The 17,579-nt window shown below is 52.7% G+C and overlaps 8 protein-coding genes across 8 annotated transcripts; 4 read left to right on the top strand and 4 right to left on the bottom strand.

Annotated features, from left to right (window-relative positions):
• Positions 1-102: 102 nt before the first annotated feature.
• N7510_003171 (U2-type spliceosomal complex subunit CWC24) lies at positions 103-1,152 on the bottom strand (the record flags this gene model as incomplete). Its single annotated transcript, XM_056975098.1, has 3 exons — positions 103-221; positions 284-559; positions 618-1,152. The coding sequence occupies 3 exons, from the start codon at positions 1,150-1,152 to the stop codon at positions 103-105; spliced, it is 930 nt and encodes a 309-aa protein (XP_056835054.1).
• A 1,008-nt stretch (positions 1,153-2,160) lies between these two features.
• N7510_003170 (putative nuclear migration protein (ApsA)) lies at positions 2,161-6,793 on the top strand (the record flags this gene model as incomplete). The annotated part of the gene is made up of 2 exons (XM_056975097.1): positions 2,161-2,610; positions 2,675-6,793. 2 exons carry the CDS (start codon positions 2,161-2,163, stop codon positions 6,791-6,793), a joined length of 4,569 nt encoding a protein of 1,522 aa, XP_056835053.1.
• Positions 6,794-7,483: 690 nt separating this feature from the next.
• N7510_003169 (class I SAM-dependent methyltransferase) lies at positions 7,484-8,667 on the top strand (the record flags this gene model as incomplete). The annotated part of the gene is made up of 3 exons (XM_056975096.1): positions 7,484-7,568; positions 7,740-7,856; positions 7,997-8,667. 3 exons carry the CDS (start codon positions 7,484-7,486, stop codon positions 8,665-8,667), a joined length of 873 nt encoding a protein of 290 aa, XP_056835052.1.
• A 245-nt stretch (positions 8,668-8,912) lies between these two features.
• N7510_003168 (uncharacterized protein) lies at positions 8,913-9,428 on the bottom strand (the record flags this gene model as incomplete). Its single annotated transcript, XM_056975095.1, has 1 exon — positions 8,913-9,428. One exon carries the CDS (start codon positions 9,426-9,428, stop codon positions 8,913-8,915), a length of 516 nt encoding a protein of 171 aa, XP_056835051.1.
• A 99-nt stretch (positions 9,429-9,527) lies between these two features.
• Positions 9,528-10,775, bottom strand: N7510_003167 (DNA helicase ZGRF1-like domain-containing protein; the record flags this gene model as incomplete). The annotated part of the gene is made up of 1 exon (XM_056975094.1): positions 9,528-10,775. One exon carries the CDS (start codon positions 10,773-10,775, stop codon positions 9,528-9,530), a length of 1,248 nt encoding a protein of 415 aa, XP_056835050.1.
• A 265-nt stretch (positions 10,776-11,040) lies between these two features.
• Positions 11,041-12,677, top strand: N7510_003166 (BAR and SH3 domain-containing protein; the record flags this gene model as incomplete). The annotated part of the gene is made up of 4 exons (XM_056975093.1): positions 11,041-11,154; positions 11,220-11,537; positions 11,589-11,705; positions 11,760-12,677. The coding sequence occupies 4 exons, from the start codon at positions 11,041-11,043 to the stop codon at positions 12,675-12,677; spliced, it is 1,467 nt and encodes a 488-aa protein (XP_056835049.1).
• A 686-nt stretch (positions 12,678-13,363) lies between these two features.
• On the top strand, positions 13,364-13,816 carry N7510_003165 (uncharacterized protein; the record flags this gene model as incomplete). Its single annotated transcript, XM_056975092.1, has 1 exon — positions 13,364-13,816. One exon carries the CDS (start codon positions 13,364-13,366, stop codon positions 13,814-13,816), a length of 453 nt encoding a protein of 150 aa, XP_056835048.1.
• Positions 13,817-13,856: 40 nt separating this feature from the next.
• N7510_003164 (flavin reductase family protein) lies at positions 13,857-15,451 on the bottom strand (the record flags this gene model as incomplete). The annotated part of the gene is made up of 2 exons (XM_056975091.1): positions 13,857-13,961; positions 14,918-15,451. 2 exons carry the CDS (start codon positions 15,449-15,451, stop codon positions 13,857-13,859), a joined length of 639 nt encoding a protein of 212 aa, XP_056835047.1.
• Positions 15,452-17,579: the final 2,128 nt, after the last annotated feature.

The following is a 17,579-nucleotide window of genomic DNA, read 5'->3' as shown; positions in this document are numbered from 1 at the left end:
TGAGATAGATAAAGTGAATGGATGGATGAGCGGGCAGTCTAGCTGCCTGGGTCTGGCGTCATGCGGTGAACTATACAAATAGGGATCCTGCAGTCCAGCTGCTCACTCCTCCTCTTCCTCGCTCACCTCCTCGCCCTCCTCAATCGCCTTCTCCCGCAGCTTTCGCGCGCGCTCCCGCTTCTTGTCCAGCAACGCGGTCAGCTTCTTCGCCACATTAAACACTCCCCCGTCCCCGCCCCGCACGCAGCGCAGGACGGGTTCTTGCGGTATCGCTGTAACGCACACGATTCACAAAAGTAATGCCCGCACTTGGTGATGATCGGGTTCTGGTAGGATTTTTCGCAGATAATGCAGGCAAACGGGATATTCTCCAGCAGATCTTCGTCATCATCGTCATCCGCGTCCTCGGCGGCCTTGCCCGCGCCCTTGCGCTGAGACACAACCTTCCCGTTCAACTGCTTGCCCTTGGTTTTGTCGTCCCATTGGCGGTCCAATTCCCATCCATGCGCGTAGTCCTCGCGGGCGTGCAGGTACTTGCAGCTGTCGCCAAAACCGCAGACTGGACATGGTTAGTATGAGGAGATAGAGAGAAGGAAGAAGGGGAAACTTGAACGTACATCCTGTCTTTTTATAGTCCTTGCACACGTCAGGCGCATAATCCATCACGGTGATCGTACGGACGTTCGTCGAAGCTTTGATCGGCCCAAACTGCTTGCTAGGTGCGTCCGGATTCTTCTGGATGAAGGATTGGTAGTTTGCCGTTCCCTTGTAGGTGCCGTCCGGAATGGTCGACGAGGTGGATGGAGTCGGCCGTGCTCGAGTTGATCCCAGGAGGTTCTTGGCGCTCAAGTCTTCTTCATCGTACCAGTTGGAGGATTTGGTCGCGTCGTTGCTGGTTGTTAATGGTGCGGGACCGCCGTTCGTAGGCTGGTCCTCGGTGGGAACCCGAGTGTTGGATGTGGATGATGCGGTCACGGCTGCATTCTTACGCCGCCGCTTGACGCGACGTCCTTCGTCATCGTCGGAGGAGGTGAAGTCGGAGTCGGAGGCAGGCGGTGGAGTGGCGGCCTTCTTGCGGAAGGTCGCTTTCGCTTTGCCGGCGCGCTTCTTGAAGGCAAACTGGGGCACAGAGTCTGCTGCGTTTTCCGCCATGGCGGGAGCTGAGGCAGTTGTCGAGAGGAAGTTGGTGAAGTGGCGTGAAGGAAGCTCCAAGTTACTTATTCTCCCAGCAGCTGATCAATCATTCCCGATAGTCACATGATCATCTTCTGGAAGAGCCGATGTCCATGACTCAGCTGCGCAAACAGAGCAAACATTTCTCTTTCGGGACGGAAGGCGAAAAACAACAACAACATTCGGCTTGTGTCTTGCTTTTTATTGATAACGGCGGGGTGTTGTAACTAGTTAGTTATTCGCGTAATGTTATTGTTCCAGATGCTATTGTTGTTGTCTCGGCCCATCCTCTCCCTCTTCTCCCTCTCATTACAAGAGCAACAACAACACAAGCATTGACCCAACGCCATACTCGAATCGGCCAGGTGCGACGTTGGCCTCTCCCGTCTTCCTCCCCACCACGCCAAACTCGTCACGACTGTCTCTTCACCCTGGACCCTCGCTTCCGCTTCCTCCCTCCCTCCCCTCGTCGTGTTTTTTTCTTCTGTTTCTTCTATCCTGTACACCTTTCTCCTTTGTCTTTCTTTCTTTTTTTTTTTTACCCCTCCCCTACCCGAGTCGAGTACTATCGACTCCCTCAACCCGTGCCGTTTGTTGTGATCGGGTTGCACCACGCGCGCCTCTCAAGGATCTCGCCGGTTCGGGATCATCGTCAACACCGCCCGACCCAGGAGCCATCAGGACGTGTTAATCCTGCTCTCCGACCTCCTCTCCTTTCTCAGCGCGTGACTCCGCGTTTGCAACCCCGGACAGACTGATAAGTCCCTGACCGCCGGCCGACTTGACTATTCATACAGCGGGGCGATCTTGCAACGATCATTTCGGCATTCGACACGCACAATTCAGATGATGCTTGCGGTTTAACCGACCCCGCAATCAGGAGACACGACGCGCGCGACGTGCCCAAAGTCTCTGAACGGCAGCTGTATCCTCGCACCAAAGGGGGTCCAGAAGTCGTTGTGAGACGAGACACGTCCGTTCTTGAGCATGTCGAATCCGACTATGGAAACGCGCCTTGGAGCAGGGGGCTCCTTGGCCTCGATGGAGGACCCCTTTTTGTCACCGACTGCGCAACCGCCTGCGGCCCGAGAACCGCATCGGTACTCGTCATTCGACACGCAGCTGTTCAGCCTGAATGTCTCTTCGCCGGCGCAGGCTAAACGGGCCCTCGAGGCCCACCTCGCCGAGACTGAACGGCGACTGGAAGAAGCATCCAAGTTGGGTACAGCCTTGATCGAGCAGCAGCGGGAATTGTCAGAGCAGTTGAAAGAAGTGGAGCAGCAGCCGGATGAGAGTGAGATGGGACCCGAGCTGCGACGGAAGCTGGCCGACCTGGAGAAGGAATATACCGAAGTCGGTCGGGAGACTGCGCGCGCCTTTTTGGCTCCGAAACGGCTGGCTGGGGGCTTGGAGGACACTCCCTCCCTCGATCAAAAGGTATAATCTCAGCACAAAGGATAACTTCTAAGGGAAAATTGGGAGACTAACTCTTTTTGCATAGACCCCCCTTAGCCCTGCCTTGTTCGCAGGCCAAGCTACCAACTCGCCCAGCAAAGTCAGCGCTCCCTCTCGCAAGCAACGCAATCAAACTTCGAACCGCGTGCACGATATCGAATTCGCCACGGAAATCTCGACATCTCTCCTGGCTCAAGTGCGCCAATTGCAGTCGCTTCTCGCGGAACGGGAGGAGACGCTGAAGTCGGTCAACCTGGAGAAATCACGGCTGGAGATTGAGGCGGAAGGATATGCGCAGCGGATACGCGCTCTGGATGAGAGCGAGCAGCGCTACAAGGACGAGAACTGGGCACTGGAGACACAAACCCACGAACTCCAGGCCCAAGTCAAAGATGCTATGGATCGTGAAAAGCGTCTGACCAGCACCCTGAGCACTTCGAACTCGGAAAAGAACGCAGTGGAGCGCGAATTGGAGGAACTGCGGCAGGCCAACGCAAAGCTACAGGAGGAGCAAACTGCAGCACAAAAGGCCACCGATACTGAGCACAATGTCCTGCGGCGCAACCTCAACGCCAGTGATGCGGAAAAGGGTGCTCTGCAGAAGAAGCTGGAGGAGTTGACTGCCCAGAACCAAGAGCTAGCAAAAGCAGTGGCTACGCGGCTCCGGCAGCACGACATACAGGGCACCCGGGATCTGCCTCTCGACACCGAGGGCGACGAGCCTGAGCAAATTACTCCTGACAACTCTCCGCCTCCGTCACCCAACAAGTTCACTCCGCGCCATAATCATTTGGAGTCGGAAACGCTGAAGAGCTCTCTTGGCCATGCTCACCGCATGATCCAGAATCTCAAGAGTACCATTCACCGTGAGAAGACCGAGAAAATTGAACTGAAGCGCATGCTCCAAGAAGCCCGGGATGAAGTGGAGCAACGTCGTCGTGATCCTGGAGTGAACGGTTCGACGGGCAAGCGTCAAAAGACGAAGCAGGATTCGTTCCGCAAGCCTCCCCGCCCTGACCTCTTGGGTGCAGGCCGGAAGGAACAGTCCTTTGTTGAACTTCAAGAAACCGATTGGGAGGACAATGTCGGCCAGGCCAGCCCGACCCGCAAGTCCGCAGCTAGAAGCCGCTCTGTGGCAGAGTCCTCTGATGAGCCGAGCGATGTCTACCAGACTGCCACCGAGGCAGAGGATGGATTCGAAACGGCCAATGAGCGGGGCACCGCTACCGAGAGCGAAGCATTCCAGACCGGTGTGGAAAGCATGGCGGATGACAGCAGTGATGATTCGGCTGATCTGACGGAAACCGAGGCCACTCCTCGCAACCTGACAATGAGCAAACCTCGCGATCGAAACTCGTACTACAGCACGGCATCCACAGATGAAGATGAGGAAGAGGCTGGCGGAAGTGCTTCACCAAGCCAGATTAACCTTCCTCGAGCCCGGCTTCGGTCGAAGCGGAGCGTCCTCAGACGAATTCGCCCGTCCGGAGAAGCCCCGATGGCCTCTACCAGCCGACCCAACAGCGCTCGCAACTCGCCCGCTCCCAGTTCCGAGCAGGAGCAGGCCATCCAGGGCGGCCAGAGCCTGTTTGCAGAGCTTGCTGACCTGGAGGGTGCCGAAGAAGATTATGATGAGGGCTTCGGCGCAGCTTCGCAGGTCTCGACACCGCGCACAGCCAGGGGACTGGACTCCAGAAGATCTTCTGAAGCCATTATTCAGTCGATGCGCAAACCTACTATGGTCGACTCCGGCGTAATGACTGACCCTTGGGAGGGCTCAATGACTCCTGTTACTGTTGTCGATTCTACTCCCGCCACTCCGCAGGCTGTGGAAACTCCGACGTTGGTCAACTCAGGAACACAGTGGACGCCTCTGAAGCCATCGGCCGCAGAGGCGGATCACTTGACCAATGTACCAACGCCGCCAAAGATGGCATGGGATGACCACTCAGCGCAAGAGCAACCACGCGAAGTGACTCCTCTACCCGAACTTGGAATTGCACCTGTTCTTGCTGAAGAGACTGCGCCTGAAGTACCCAGGTGGCCGGAATTGAGCGTTTCCTACATGATGGGAGGCGTGACGACACCTGTGCAACATGAGCTTCCTACCCCTGAAATCCCTCAGCTGGCCCTGTCTTCCATCTTCACCCAAACTACCGAACCTGTTTTGGCCACGATTTCCGACCCGGTGCGCGAGATTCCTCAATTGTCGTTCTCGTCTCTGTACAGCCAATCCACAGAACCCGTCCTGGCACAGCTTCCTGTACCTGCGACGGAAGTGATAACTGCAGACGTAAGAAGCAGCCCCCAATTGGTCGTTTCATCAATCTCTTCTGCATACACCGAACCGGTGGCAGCCCGGATACCCGAGCCTGTCGTGGTTCCGGAGCCGAAGGTTGAACACCCGGCGCTATCGGTCTCCATGCTTGATGCTGTTTTCACCCAGCCACAAACACACCAGCCCCTTGCACCTCCATCGACGCCACTCTCGTTCTCTACTGTGAACTCAGTTGAAACCCTGCCGGTCAAGTCTGTGCCGCGCGTCATTCCTATAGTGGCAGATCTGTCCACCCAAACCGAGCCTAGCCAAGCTGGTGGCGCCGCTGTGGTGATTCATGAAGATCCACCTACTCGTAGTCGCACTACCAGCGCTTCTGACAACGCCGGATTGGCATTGAGCGACATTTCGGGTAACGCCCTTCGCCAACATTCCAGCTCGGTCAATATGGACCAGGGGTCTCAGACAATCTTGTCATCGAAACAGATCGATCAAATCCTTATGGATCGGGAGTCCAATCGCCCGCTTTCCTCCCGAGAAGGCATCCAAGCGGCAGCTGTGGATTCTGCCGTCGTGTCCCCATTCGCAACACCCAAGGCTCGGCCCCGTGTCCAATCGAGGCAGTCATCAACGCCAAGTTACAAGCGGCCGACCAGTGCCAACAGCCAGGCCTCTGCCCACAATGCGCACCCACCACTGCCTGCCGATCATCGCGAGGCGATTATGGCCGCCGAGAAGAAGTCCATCGATCTCCCGCCACCCTCGCCTACTATCATGGGCCCTCCACTGGCACCTGCATCTGCATACCGAATCAACGCGCAAACGCGCCCGCGAACCCCCAACGAACAAGCTGTGCAGACAGGCTCTGCCAGAACTGTGTCGTCGCGAGCCAGACTGCGGGCAGGAAGCCAAAGCCAGATGTCCCGAAGGTCGTCTGTGTCGTCATTTGCATCTGAGCTGGAGGAGCGGTTCAACATGAACAACCCTCACGCGGGTCCCATGCCACATGGCTACGGCCCCGGCACGGATCCACGCATGATCCAGGCGATTACGCAAACGATGATCGGCGAGTTCCTTTGGAAATACACCCGCAAGACTGTTTCTGGGGACTTTTCATCAACGCGGCATCGACGTTACTTCTGGGTCCACCCGTACACCCGCACTTTGTATTGGAGTGACCAAGACCCGCAGACTGCTGGAAAGAGCCAGCTGCGGACCAAGAGTGTGCCCATCGAAGCCGTCCGAGTGGTTGCAGACGACAACCCGTACCCACCGGGTCTTCACTGCAGGAGCTTAGAAGTCGTCAGCCCCGGCCGACGAGTCCGGTTCACTGCTACCACCAGCCAGAGACATGAGACATGGTTCAATGCTTTGTCGTACCTGCTACTGAGGGAGACCAATGAGAACGGCGATGATCAAGATAACGGCGTGACTCTGGATGATATCGATGAATTCAACCCGGGCTTCCGGTCCGCTTCTCGCCAGAAGACACGGATGTCGTTCTCGTCGCAGACCAGACAACAACGCACAACCTCTGCCATGTCCATGCGGTCAGCCACCGGCCGTGCCTCACCGGCACTCAGCTCCCCAGGCGTCAACTCGTTACAAGTCCCCGGCCAAAGATCGACGTCTCGACTCAGCAACATCTTCAACGGGTCCATCCGCGGATCGATTGCCAGTTTAAAGGGCCGGCACAGTCAGGCAGATAGTATCCACAACGAGAGTCTACATGACAATGATAGCGCGGACGACCTCCGACAGGATGACGACGAGGATCGACTTGAGAACGTTCGCGCGTGCTGCGATGGCAAGCACGATGTCAGCTCGCTTTCTCGCAACAGTCGGTACAGTCCCAAGGTCGACCGCCATTCGCAGCACTACCATTAGGCAGTCTTGTCTGCAATACACGATCGACCTATAATCATTTCGGTAGAGTTTGTGGGAGCTCAACCTAATCTTGCCCTGCAAACCCCTAATGTCACGATTCTCCTTGCTGTCTGTTCTTTGCTCCGTGCGGCAATTTGCTCACCCTTTGCGCTAAAAGAATGTCTCTCTTACTGGATAAATTGGTATCTATTCAGTTCGACACTTTTTTCATTTCTGTTTTTTTCCCTCTTCCACCCTCCTCTCCTGAGACCGTCCTTCCCTTGTTTATGTTCATTCCGAGTCTTGTTTTCGGAACCAATTTGACCCATTCGTGTCGTTTTCTTTGCCTATCTATATCTTTTTCCTTCTGTTGATAATTCCTGTGTGTGACTCTCATTCATCTACCTTACCTACAATCCTCTCTCCATCTTTTGTCCAGATCAAGATCCAGTCTTTTTTTATTTTCCCATTCGTGTTGAGTCACTATTCCTGCAATTCATTTGCGCCAGAAACGTAATTCACATTCTTCCTTTGACCGTATGGTAGTTCTGACTCCGCCTGAGATCAAATGCCGAGTGCACGTGACATCGAATCAAATCCCGCGCTGGAAAGTATAATTACTTTCTGCCTTCTTTCCTCTTTATATTCCCTTCCCCATTACTTCGTACATCTACTTCGACGGGTATTTGCTTCCCATAAATTCCCGCCAGAATGTCATCCGACGCTCCCCCACCGCTCGGCGAACGGATCTCTGGATTGTTCGAGCCAGCGCAGTTGATGACCTGGGCCATGTCCCGTAAGTACTAGATTGGTCTTGTTGATAACCACATCACATCCTCTATATAAGCCGCCCTTCGCCTAACTCCCCAATGCACATGTTACTCCCTTCCCCCCTCATTATTGACACGGAACTTCTCTCCCTATTCTTTTGGAATATAGAAGGCCCGCACTGACAAATATCATTCAGACTACTTCCGCGTCTGCGCTGAAGCAGTCTTTCAGAAAGGACAGGTCCTCGCGCCTCTCTTGCAGACCCGTCGACTCCGCGATGAAGCGTTTGGGCGCTTTTGGGTTGAGTTTAGCTGTGAGTTCACCCCGTATCTACCCTTCATAGCATTTGCCATTTCTTGTCTTCTTGGCGGATCCGATTTGATATTGTTTGTCTTTTACATGTCTGTTCACTCATCCATTCATCCCATCTAACGGATATCCTTGGCGGACCAGCATCCCCGCAACGCACAACCGCCAACGACGAACCCGTAGGCTCCTCAGCTCTAATCCCACCACTCCTCAAAACCGCCTCGGGCGTGGTACTAGATATCGGCCCCGGCACCGGCACGCAGATGCCCCTGCTGCGCTCACCTGCCATCAAAGCAATCTATGGTGCAGAACCATGCTCTGGACTACACGCCGAGCTGCGCAAGAAGGCCGCGTCGGAGGGTCTGGCGGATAAGTACACGATCCTCCCCTGCGGCGTCGCAGCCAAGGAACTTGTTCCTGCCTTGAGGGATGCTGGCGTCGACGTTGATTCAGGACAAATCTTCGACACGATCCTCTGCGTGCGAGTCCTCTGCTCCGTTCCCGAAATGGAACGCACCGCGCGCGAGCTCTATTATCTTCTCAAACCTGGTGGTCGACTGCTGATTACGGAGCATGTGGTGAATCCCTGGCGCACGGCCAAGGGGTCGCTTGCTGGGCGTCTCGCGCAGGCGATTTATCAGTGTCTCGGGTGGAGTTGGTATATCGGGGATTGTCATTTAGATCGCAATACGGAGAAGGCGCTGCGTATCGCGGCGGACGGGGATGGTGGCTGGGAGAGTGTGCAGCTGGATAAGTGCTTTGAGTGGTCTGCTATGCCATATCTTTCGGGCACTTTGGTTAAGAAGAGTTGGTAGGTAAGGAAGGGATTGGTTCAGGATCTTGGATAGAGACATGTTTATTCTTATGTACTAGGCTGTGACCTATGGTTGAGGACAGGGATATATATGCATTGCAGATATATAATGTGAATTGGGTATCATGGTCATCGCTAGTTATGAAAGATCGTTGAAAGGGGTATATGTATATCTGTGCAAGCTGGCAGTAACGAGCCGGGGGCTGATTTACAACGCAGCATCACACCGAGCAATCACAGCCTCGACTAAATCGGTTTCGGCCGTCCCGGCGGCCAAAAGTCGAACAGGTCCAACGCCTCGGCTGACCAAGGCCCTTGATCATGCGGTTCATCGCGCTCGGCCAGTGTACTCAACGAACTCTTTGTGGGCGCGGGTCTGGGCTGGAGACTGGTTTGGCCGGTAAGTGCTGTGGGGTCGGAGAGGGATTTGCGCAAAGGTGCTTTCAGGCGCCTCTGCGCAGGCAGGGTTAGAGCTGTGTTTTGTGGATGTTCACTGGGGTGGGTCGTTAAGGGAGGACCGGTTTGGTTGTTGTCGTTGTTATTGGGAGAGAGTGTTTGCCCCGGGACTGGTGGGATTGAGGTTGCAGGTGGGTTTATCGGGAGCTGAGAAACGCTCGAGAGGGACGATGCTTTGATAGCATTTGGTGGTCTGCTTGTTGCAGCTCGTCTTGCTGTGGAGAGCTGCCGCTGCGGAACGGGTGACACTGTTGCCTTGCTATGAGGGGTTTGGGCAGGCTGCTCTGGCCTAGAGCCACTTATCATTTCCTCGAGGATGAACTGTGTTGATGCCGAAGGCGCAAACTCATTGGAGTCAACGTCTGGATTGACGGCTGTTCTAAAAAAAAGGATTAGCGCAGATGTTTAGAGAACCGGGTGGGCACGTACTGACTGCATCTCTACAGAAGTCGAAACCGGCCGACTGCTTGGCTTCTTAGGCGGAGGCATGGAAAGCTCGCTCGGCGCCTTTTCGGACTTCTCGCTGGGTAAAAGTGCTTGGTACATCAATTTCTTGCGGGGCTTCTCGACGGCCATGCGCAGGGTGTTCATGGGGGTATCTGAGGACGGGCCTGCAAACGAGCGTGATTTGGCAAGCAGGCCATTCCGGGGTACCTGGGGTCTTTCGGGCAGTTGAGCTGATGATGGCGGTGCATCTTGGATTGATCCCCGCGAGGAAAATGTTGGAGCCGGGCGGCTGGCGGCCGGTTTCAACGCTGGCGGGCAAGTGCTGTCCACGTTGGAGCTGGGCTTGGTGAGCGGTGCTATATTCGATGCATCATTGGATACACTAGATCGCGCCCTCTGACTATCTGCGGCAGGCCTTGGCTGTCCTCGAGTTGACGTGACGGTTGGCGCGCTTCTCATGGGCTTTGAGTTCTTCTTCGATTGTGTCAAATCGACTACCGGGCGTTGGGCACTGGAGTCCACTGCAGATGTCTTCTGTCGCTTGGGCGGTGGTTGTGAAGGACGGACATTTTCCACAGGTTTGGGCCGGTGCCGTTCCTCATACGGCGATACCAAATGCGCAATCGGGGTCCTCTTGATACCCAGCATATCATTGAGTGAGCGTGATTGCGTGGCCTGTGGCCGGGCGGACAGGGAAGATGGACGAGGCTGTGTTTCAGACTGCGGCGATCCCTGGCTGGGTTTCCTTTTCTCCAACAGACTCGACAAGTCTGTCTGCGCAGTGCCCATGCACTCGCCGACCTGGATCAGCGCTCCCTTATCCAGCTCCATTTCATCACCATCCTGAACTTGACCGCCCGATCGCCAGTGATGATCGCCGATAAAGTTCCCCTGCTCGTCGAAGACCATGATTCGCCTGTTGAAGGTGTGGAAGCGGAGATAGCCATCTTGCCAGCGTTTGGATTTGCGACGCAGATCGTGGGTGAACAGACAGCGAAACTTGACGACGTCTGCCGTGACCTGGGATGAGGGTCCGGGGCCATGGCCCGCAGAAGAAGGGGGGGGCATGGATGGCGCAAGCAGGGCAGTGTGGGAGGGATGTGTTGTTGATCCGCTGCGGCCGTGCGGAAAGAGCAGTGGGGTTGCTGCCTCAGGCACCTCAACGGCTCGATCATCCATGGGCGGGATCCATGGTACCTGACCCATTCGGCAACCACCAACAAATGTTGTATAGAAGAAAATAAAATCCCTCGTACCGACACTTCGCAAAGAAACACACCACTAACCTAATCATCGTCATCATACAGTAGGAGCTCAGTGGCCAGAAAAAAAAAAAAGTGGAGCTGAAATGTAAAAATAGCGAAGGCGGGGAGTGGGTGGAAGGGGCCGAGCCGCATCGGAGTGAAACTAAGTCTTGTTATCTCTTTCTCCCTCCTCTTCCCCATCTCACCCCCTATTCTTCTCACCCACCATGCAGAGCATGCAGCGCCAGTTTGGTCGTATGACCACAAAGCGCTCGGCGGACGATAGCCAGGTCGCCGTGCTGCTGAAAGACATCAAGGACGCGGATCAGCTCTTGACTCAAGTACGCTGGTCTCATTCAACCATTGCCCCGCGCCCCCATTACTGACCGTCGCCTGCTCTCTCCAGATCATCGACTCCACCAAAGCCTGGCGCGATGCCTGGACCTCCGTTGCGACACACCAAAGCCGCTTGGCGGAGGAATTCGACGGCCTGTACGCTCCCATTGTCGGGTCCTCGACCGCGCCCACCGCCCACCGACCCGTCGACACCGATCCCATGTTGCTGAGGCGGACAAACAAGCTGCGGCGAGATTTTGATGACCTGCGGATCGAATTGTCGCAGGAACTTAGGGACGTCGAGGCCCGCATGACGAACCCCGCCGAACAGGCAAAGCAGTTCCTATCGCCCATATGGAAGACGATCAAAAAGCGTGAAGAGCGAAAGGTAAGCAGTTTCGTCTTTATTAGGTATTGGTCTAACATGTTCCCCGAACAGCTGGACTTCGAGCGCTACCAAAACAAGGTCGATGGCTACATGAAAAAGACCAAGCGTACCGACCGTGACAATATGGCTCTGGCCAAGGCCGAGACAGAGCTGGCCCAAGGCAAAGCAGTACGCATGCCCTCTAATATACTCTAATCCAACAGAAGCTCACTCCCATTTTAGAACTACCAAGCTGCAGATGAAGACCTCATCCGGCGCCTGCCAAAGCTGATCGCGCTCACGTTCTCCCTCATTCCTATCATCTTGAATGCGCAGATAGAGATCCAGAACCGTCTGCTGGGCCAGTACTACACAGCTCTGCATGCCTACTGTGAGGGAGAAAGGTTCCCATCGCCGCCACCGCCAATGGACCAAATCATCATGGACTGGGAGGACGCCCACTTCCCCATCCGGAACCGCTTCGAGAGCTTTGACTGTCTGGCCCAGGGCAAATCAATCCGACAGACATCAGCCGACCAGCCTGAAGAGAAATCCAGCCGGTTCAACATCCTCGGCAAGAGTCGCTCCAACGGCAACATTCCCCAAATCCCCTTCACCAGGAAACCCTCCCACCCCGCCCCATCCTTTCATGGCAGCTTGTCCCCGTCCCAACCTGAGGACATGCCGCCCTCCCTGCCGAACAACAAGCCCCCGCCCCAAAGATACCCATCCCCTTCGCCTCCCGCTTCACTCATGACGCGCCCCAGCACCCTCTCCATCAACAGTTCCGCCGCCACCTCCCCACCAGCATCGGACTACCAGCCGGCGACCCCCCAGCCGGGGTCGATCCAATACGCCCCTGCGGGTCCAAAAATGGACTACTTCAGCCGCGAGCGCAACGCCGCGCCGTCGCCCGCCCAGACAGATTATACGAGCGTGATCGCAAAAAAGAAGAAGCCCCCACCACCGCCTCGCGCGCTGCCGCAGAAATTCGTCCGCGCCCTGTACGACTTCGACGGCCAGGGTCCCGGAGACCTTTCATTCCGTGAAAACGACTGCATCCGCATCGTGCAGCGAACCGCCAGCACGGATGACTGGTGGGAGGGCGAGTTGGCGGGTGTGAAGGGATCCTTTCCTGCAAATTACGTGGAGACTATTTGAGTGCGGTAAATTTAGTCGGAGAGATTGTGAGATTGTCCTGTGATGATGAATCCATGATAAGTAAGTATGTAATTTGTGAAGGAAAAACTGCCCTTTCTTTTCGAGTTGGCCGTTCGCGGAGCAGAGACTTGCTGCATTTCTAGTATCTATTTCTTAAGTATACCTGGTCAATTGACATTTTTTGATGTTTACTTCTTTTGGCTATTTTGCGGTTCCTTTACGTGTAGGGTAGCCTTTATACCATGCTATTTTTGTAGAATGCTCTGCAATACCCTGATCCCTATGGACCCCGCTATATCGGCGGTCGGACGCAACTGATCTGTCTCGGCTGCCAATACGAAGTCCAAATATGCCAGCCACGGGGTTACATTGTCGAATGGCTATACACAATCGAACAGGATGCATATTGCTGCGCATCCTGGAATGACACTATTAACGGTAAGCATGATGAAATTACCAGCAAATGCAGAAGCATCACTAGTGTCGCTGGCACCGCGGGACGCTGATTAGCCACATTGAGATCAATGGTTGACCTTGATTATGGCTCCGCGGGACGCTGATTGGCCACATTGAGATCAATTAGCAGCATTCCTCAATTCTAGTTCCACCTGCCGACATTGTCTATTTATCAAGGATGTTACAATGGTCAATACAGTGTCTAATGACAGGTGCAACGCATCTTGAGAATGCCAAAAAAATCCAACCGCAAGAAGATCCCCCGGCCCAACTCACACAACATCCTTGGCGATGAAGACAGATGGCGAACCGTCTCGAACCGCGATGTCACAGCCAACAATTTCGTATATGCCGTCATCACAACCAATATTTACTGTCGTCCCTCATGTCCATCCCGCCTAGCCCGCCGCGCCAACGTCCGATTCTATGATACCCCGATCCAAGCCGAGAAAGCAGGATTCCGGGCATGCAAACGCTGCCGGCCGCATACGACCCATGACAATCCACAAGCCGCGGTGGTTGAGAAGACGTGCCAGACAACTCAGCACATAGTGGCAGCCGGGATGGAACCAAGGCTTCAAGATCTAGCGGCGCAGGCTGGGCTAACACCCAGTCGTCTTCATCGTGTGTTCAAAAAGCGCGTGGGCGTCACGCCTGGTCAGTATGCTAGCCGCTTCATATAGAGCGTTCCTTGGCTGGACTCGCTGAGCATTGGTACTTCTTCTAATCTTGAAACGCCCCATTCTGATTCTGGGGACGGGGTTGGTGCTGGTATATTGAATTTGAACGGAAATATGGGGGCTTTGTGGACAGATGGTCTGGCGACGGCTGGGACTGATTTACCGGTCACGATGGGAAGCGTCTAGAATAAATTTGACGATCTGTTGGCTGTTGGAAGGAAGCAGATGTGGGTGACTGACTCTTTATCTAATGACCCTCGAATTGCCTTTGCATCTGAATGAAGGTGATCTATTCTTCAATGCGACCATGATATTGATGCCTTGGTGCCGGAAGAATTCATATACCAACGTCTTGGCAAATTGGCTTCTTCCATCCGATATGTGAAGATGCCGATATTTCAGGGTTTGCAAAAAATCTATACCCAGCTTATGAGCGCAGCCCCTATGCAATCTGCACTCTCGGACAGTAACGTCTGGCAGCCCACACTGTTGCGCGTGGTCATACCCTCGTGTGGGTTCATCGTACGGCCGATTTCAGTTTAGCTTAATGTGCCGACATATAGCATCACGCGAACAACTTCAACTCTTCTAATAGGTTTTTCGTATTCCCACATTCATGCTAAATCACCTCAAATCGTTGAACCGAAATCCCTTTCATGAGCATGACGTCTCTACCAGCTGCAAAGTCGAACCGCTCCTACTGCACTCTCGACAGCACACCTCGGGGATGGTGGCTGTATGTATGTTCTACAGATTTAAGTCTTTAAAATCATCTAATACTTCCGACTGAATGCTTTTATGTGGTTTACACGTGTCATGCTCAAGTAACCCAGAGATCTTTCATTCATTCTTTAACAGTATCGTTTGTTTGACAGCTACACTTTGAAATTTAGCACAGTTTCATACAAATTCCTCTTTCGCATTTTTTGTGTCCAAAGAATTCGAAAATGGCCTATACCCTTCTTCGTTGATTTGCGCCAGCCTTGAATGAGAAACCTTTTTGGGGGCCAGTCCATATAGCTCCTGAAAACTCATAATTAATGGATTCCATTTATCGGGATCGATCCGGTTTGCATGTCCCGCCATTCGGATGTTGTCATGAACATGCGTCCGAAGAACCTTGACCTCCAGCGCGATAAATCCTTTCGTATCCGCGTCTTGCATCATTTCATATACACCCTTCAGTTCTGCCTCCATCTGAGCAGGGCATTCGGCAACGCGAGCAGGTTGAACCACGTCGGATAGAATGGGCGTTAGGCCAGAATGTCCAAATTTATCATGCACATATTTATATCCGTTCATGCGTTTGAAGTACAAATACCCGGTGTCTTCACCGGCATTTATAACTCCTTCCGCGCCAGTTGTTTTCGCGAGAGCATTAACGGCTTCTTCCATGCCGGTTGACGCAAGATTGAGAACACATTGCTTTGTTCGAATGAGATTGATTGTTGTCTGCGAAATTGCTCCTAAGCCAAGCATGCATCGATTTCCGAGCCACCATGCTGAGGACATTGGCGCGATGTTGAACGTTCCGTCTTCGTTTTCCGTGGTGATCAACACCACTGGGGTGCCCCAGTAGAAGATAGCAGGGGAAATCGTCTGGGATGCTGGAATTGGTGGAATCAACATAGACCCCATTGTGGACAAGAGGGTTGTCGGATTCCTTAATGGGTGGAATTTGTGTCAAAAGAGAAGTTAACCGCTTTGCGAATATAGACTGTAGGTTCGTGTCGTGTGCCTATTTTTTATAGTCTTTCATATCTTTATTGCTATAATAGTAGCCAATAATAGTATGCGAAACCGATATTGAAATCTTCCTGCCGCTCTAGACCATATCAACAAAGCCGCGGACTTCCTGGTGATAAGACGTCATACCTGCCACTTTACTGTATAACTCAGCTGCGTTGCTTCTGTTATAGCCAATGAATGATCTCGTAAAACATACGAAGAAGCCTTGGAGCGTATGATCGGTATTTAGCACTGTTCGTTGGGTCTAGGCTTAACGGCTGTTGCTATAGAAGCCAATCGCGTAGGGGCCTTCTTTCAGCGTAACTTCTGATTGTTCAGTTTGATAGCAAGTCAAGTAAAAAGTTTTATGACTATCTTTACAAGTTGCATATAAGGAGTAAAAGTATGTCATAGTGATTGGTAGAGACTCTTGGCGGTACTTGGCGCTTTCGCGCCGCAGTGATTGGCCAATTTGACGACAACGGCTAGAAAATGCTTGCTTGCAACGCCAAAAATAAAGTAGACTTAACTGCGCCATTTTGCATCTTTCAGACCCAAATACTTATGACACATCTCGCTTAAATATCGAGTGCCTAAAATCATTCAGTGTCCAAACCGATTTCCAATAGGAGCCCGATTCCTATACCATGTTCGCAGAAATCTTCCATATACAAGATTACCCACCAAGCTTAAAGTCGCTACAACCAATGTTACTTCTCCTTCCAACTGAAATACGTCTGAAAATATACGCACTAGTATTTGGCATATGTTCGTGCCAATATTCCCATGCCTTCAATATCCATAAACACCGGATTGCAACATCTTTTCTCCTTGTGAATCGCCAAATATATGCTGAGGCTCGTGATCTTACCATTGAACTCCACACCTTTGACTTCAATAGGTGGGGCGGGATGGGAACCCATTATTGTCGAAAATTCATTCGTGATCTACGAGAATGGCAGAGATGTTCAATTCGACGGCTGATGATAGGAGCCGTTGAGACCAATTTAATTGGCGGATATGATGGGCAGATACCTACTTGTGGATGGTTCTATATCTGTGAGACACTAGGTGTTATGGAAAAAGAAGATAATGTTGGACTGAAAGAATTGAAATTGACCATTCACGACCAGATAACGAAAGATGGAGCGAAACTTTTTGACGTCGATGCTGCGTGGGTCAGATCTGGAATGGTGAAACTGAAGAGTCTTCAAAGTCTTGAAATAGTCATTGTCAGTGATTCGATTGATTCTGAAGTGGCGAAACGTTTCAAACACAACTTGGAACAGATACTGTTCAGAGTTAAGGTTGTGATACGGACAGTGATGCGAGGAGTTATGTTGACACTTTCATAGTAAATGAAACTGGTTAGGGAGGGTTAAAAACAAGAATACGGTAAAATTACAGTCCTCGAGCAAGCAGTTAATGCAGAATAAGAGTCTATATGACTGAGAAGCATCATTTGCAGCTCCTCGAGTATCAGCTCCACATACTTAAATGTCCTGTTGCACCACAATGCCTACACAACCAACAAGGAAGGTTTTATGTCCTTTAACAAGTGCTTTTTGTAAAGATATAAATGTTCCCGAATGACGGCTTTAAGCTCAGGAAAGAAACCATTGGCGTCAACTCTGGTGAGTTTGGTGGCACATACGCAAACTTCATTTGCGTATAGCATCGAACAAGTTGGTTTCACCAGCTATTTAAAACCGAAATTATTAATGGTCGTCTAGCCAGTGCCACCGCAACATCCTACAGGTATTGAAGAAGTGTTTCAGAAGTACCTTGTGTACGGCGACAAGTATAAAATTGAACAATCATTGTTACCTACACCTTCAGTATCTATTTCCAGGGATTATAATCCATCGCTGGAATAATTCTGTCAGCGTACCAAGTGGCTGAGCAGTAACTCGGTCAATTTCTTCCTTGGTCTAGTGGTCATGATTTCCGCTTGTCATTAACACTGAGAAGCGCGGGAGACCGGGGTTCGATTCCCCGAGGGAGAGTCATTTTTTGCCTGCGATGGGGTCTTTTTTTA

The sequence above is a fragment of the Penicillium lagena genome (assembly GCF_028827675.1).
Source record: "Penicillium lagena strain IBT 129212 chromosome Unknown utg000002l_segment0_segment0, whole genome shotgun sequence".
Classification (NCBI taxonomy): Eukaryota; Fungi; Ascomycota; class Eurotiomycetes; order Eurotiales; family Aspergillaceae; genus Penicillium; species Penicillium lagena.
This window is presented reverse-complemented; position numbering and strand designations above follow the sequence as displayed.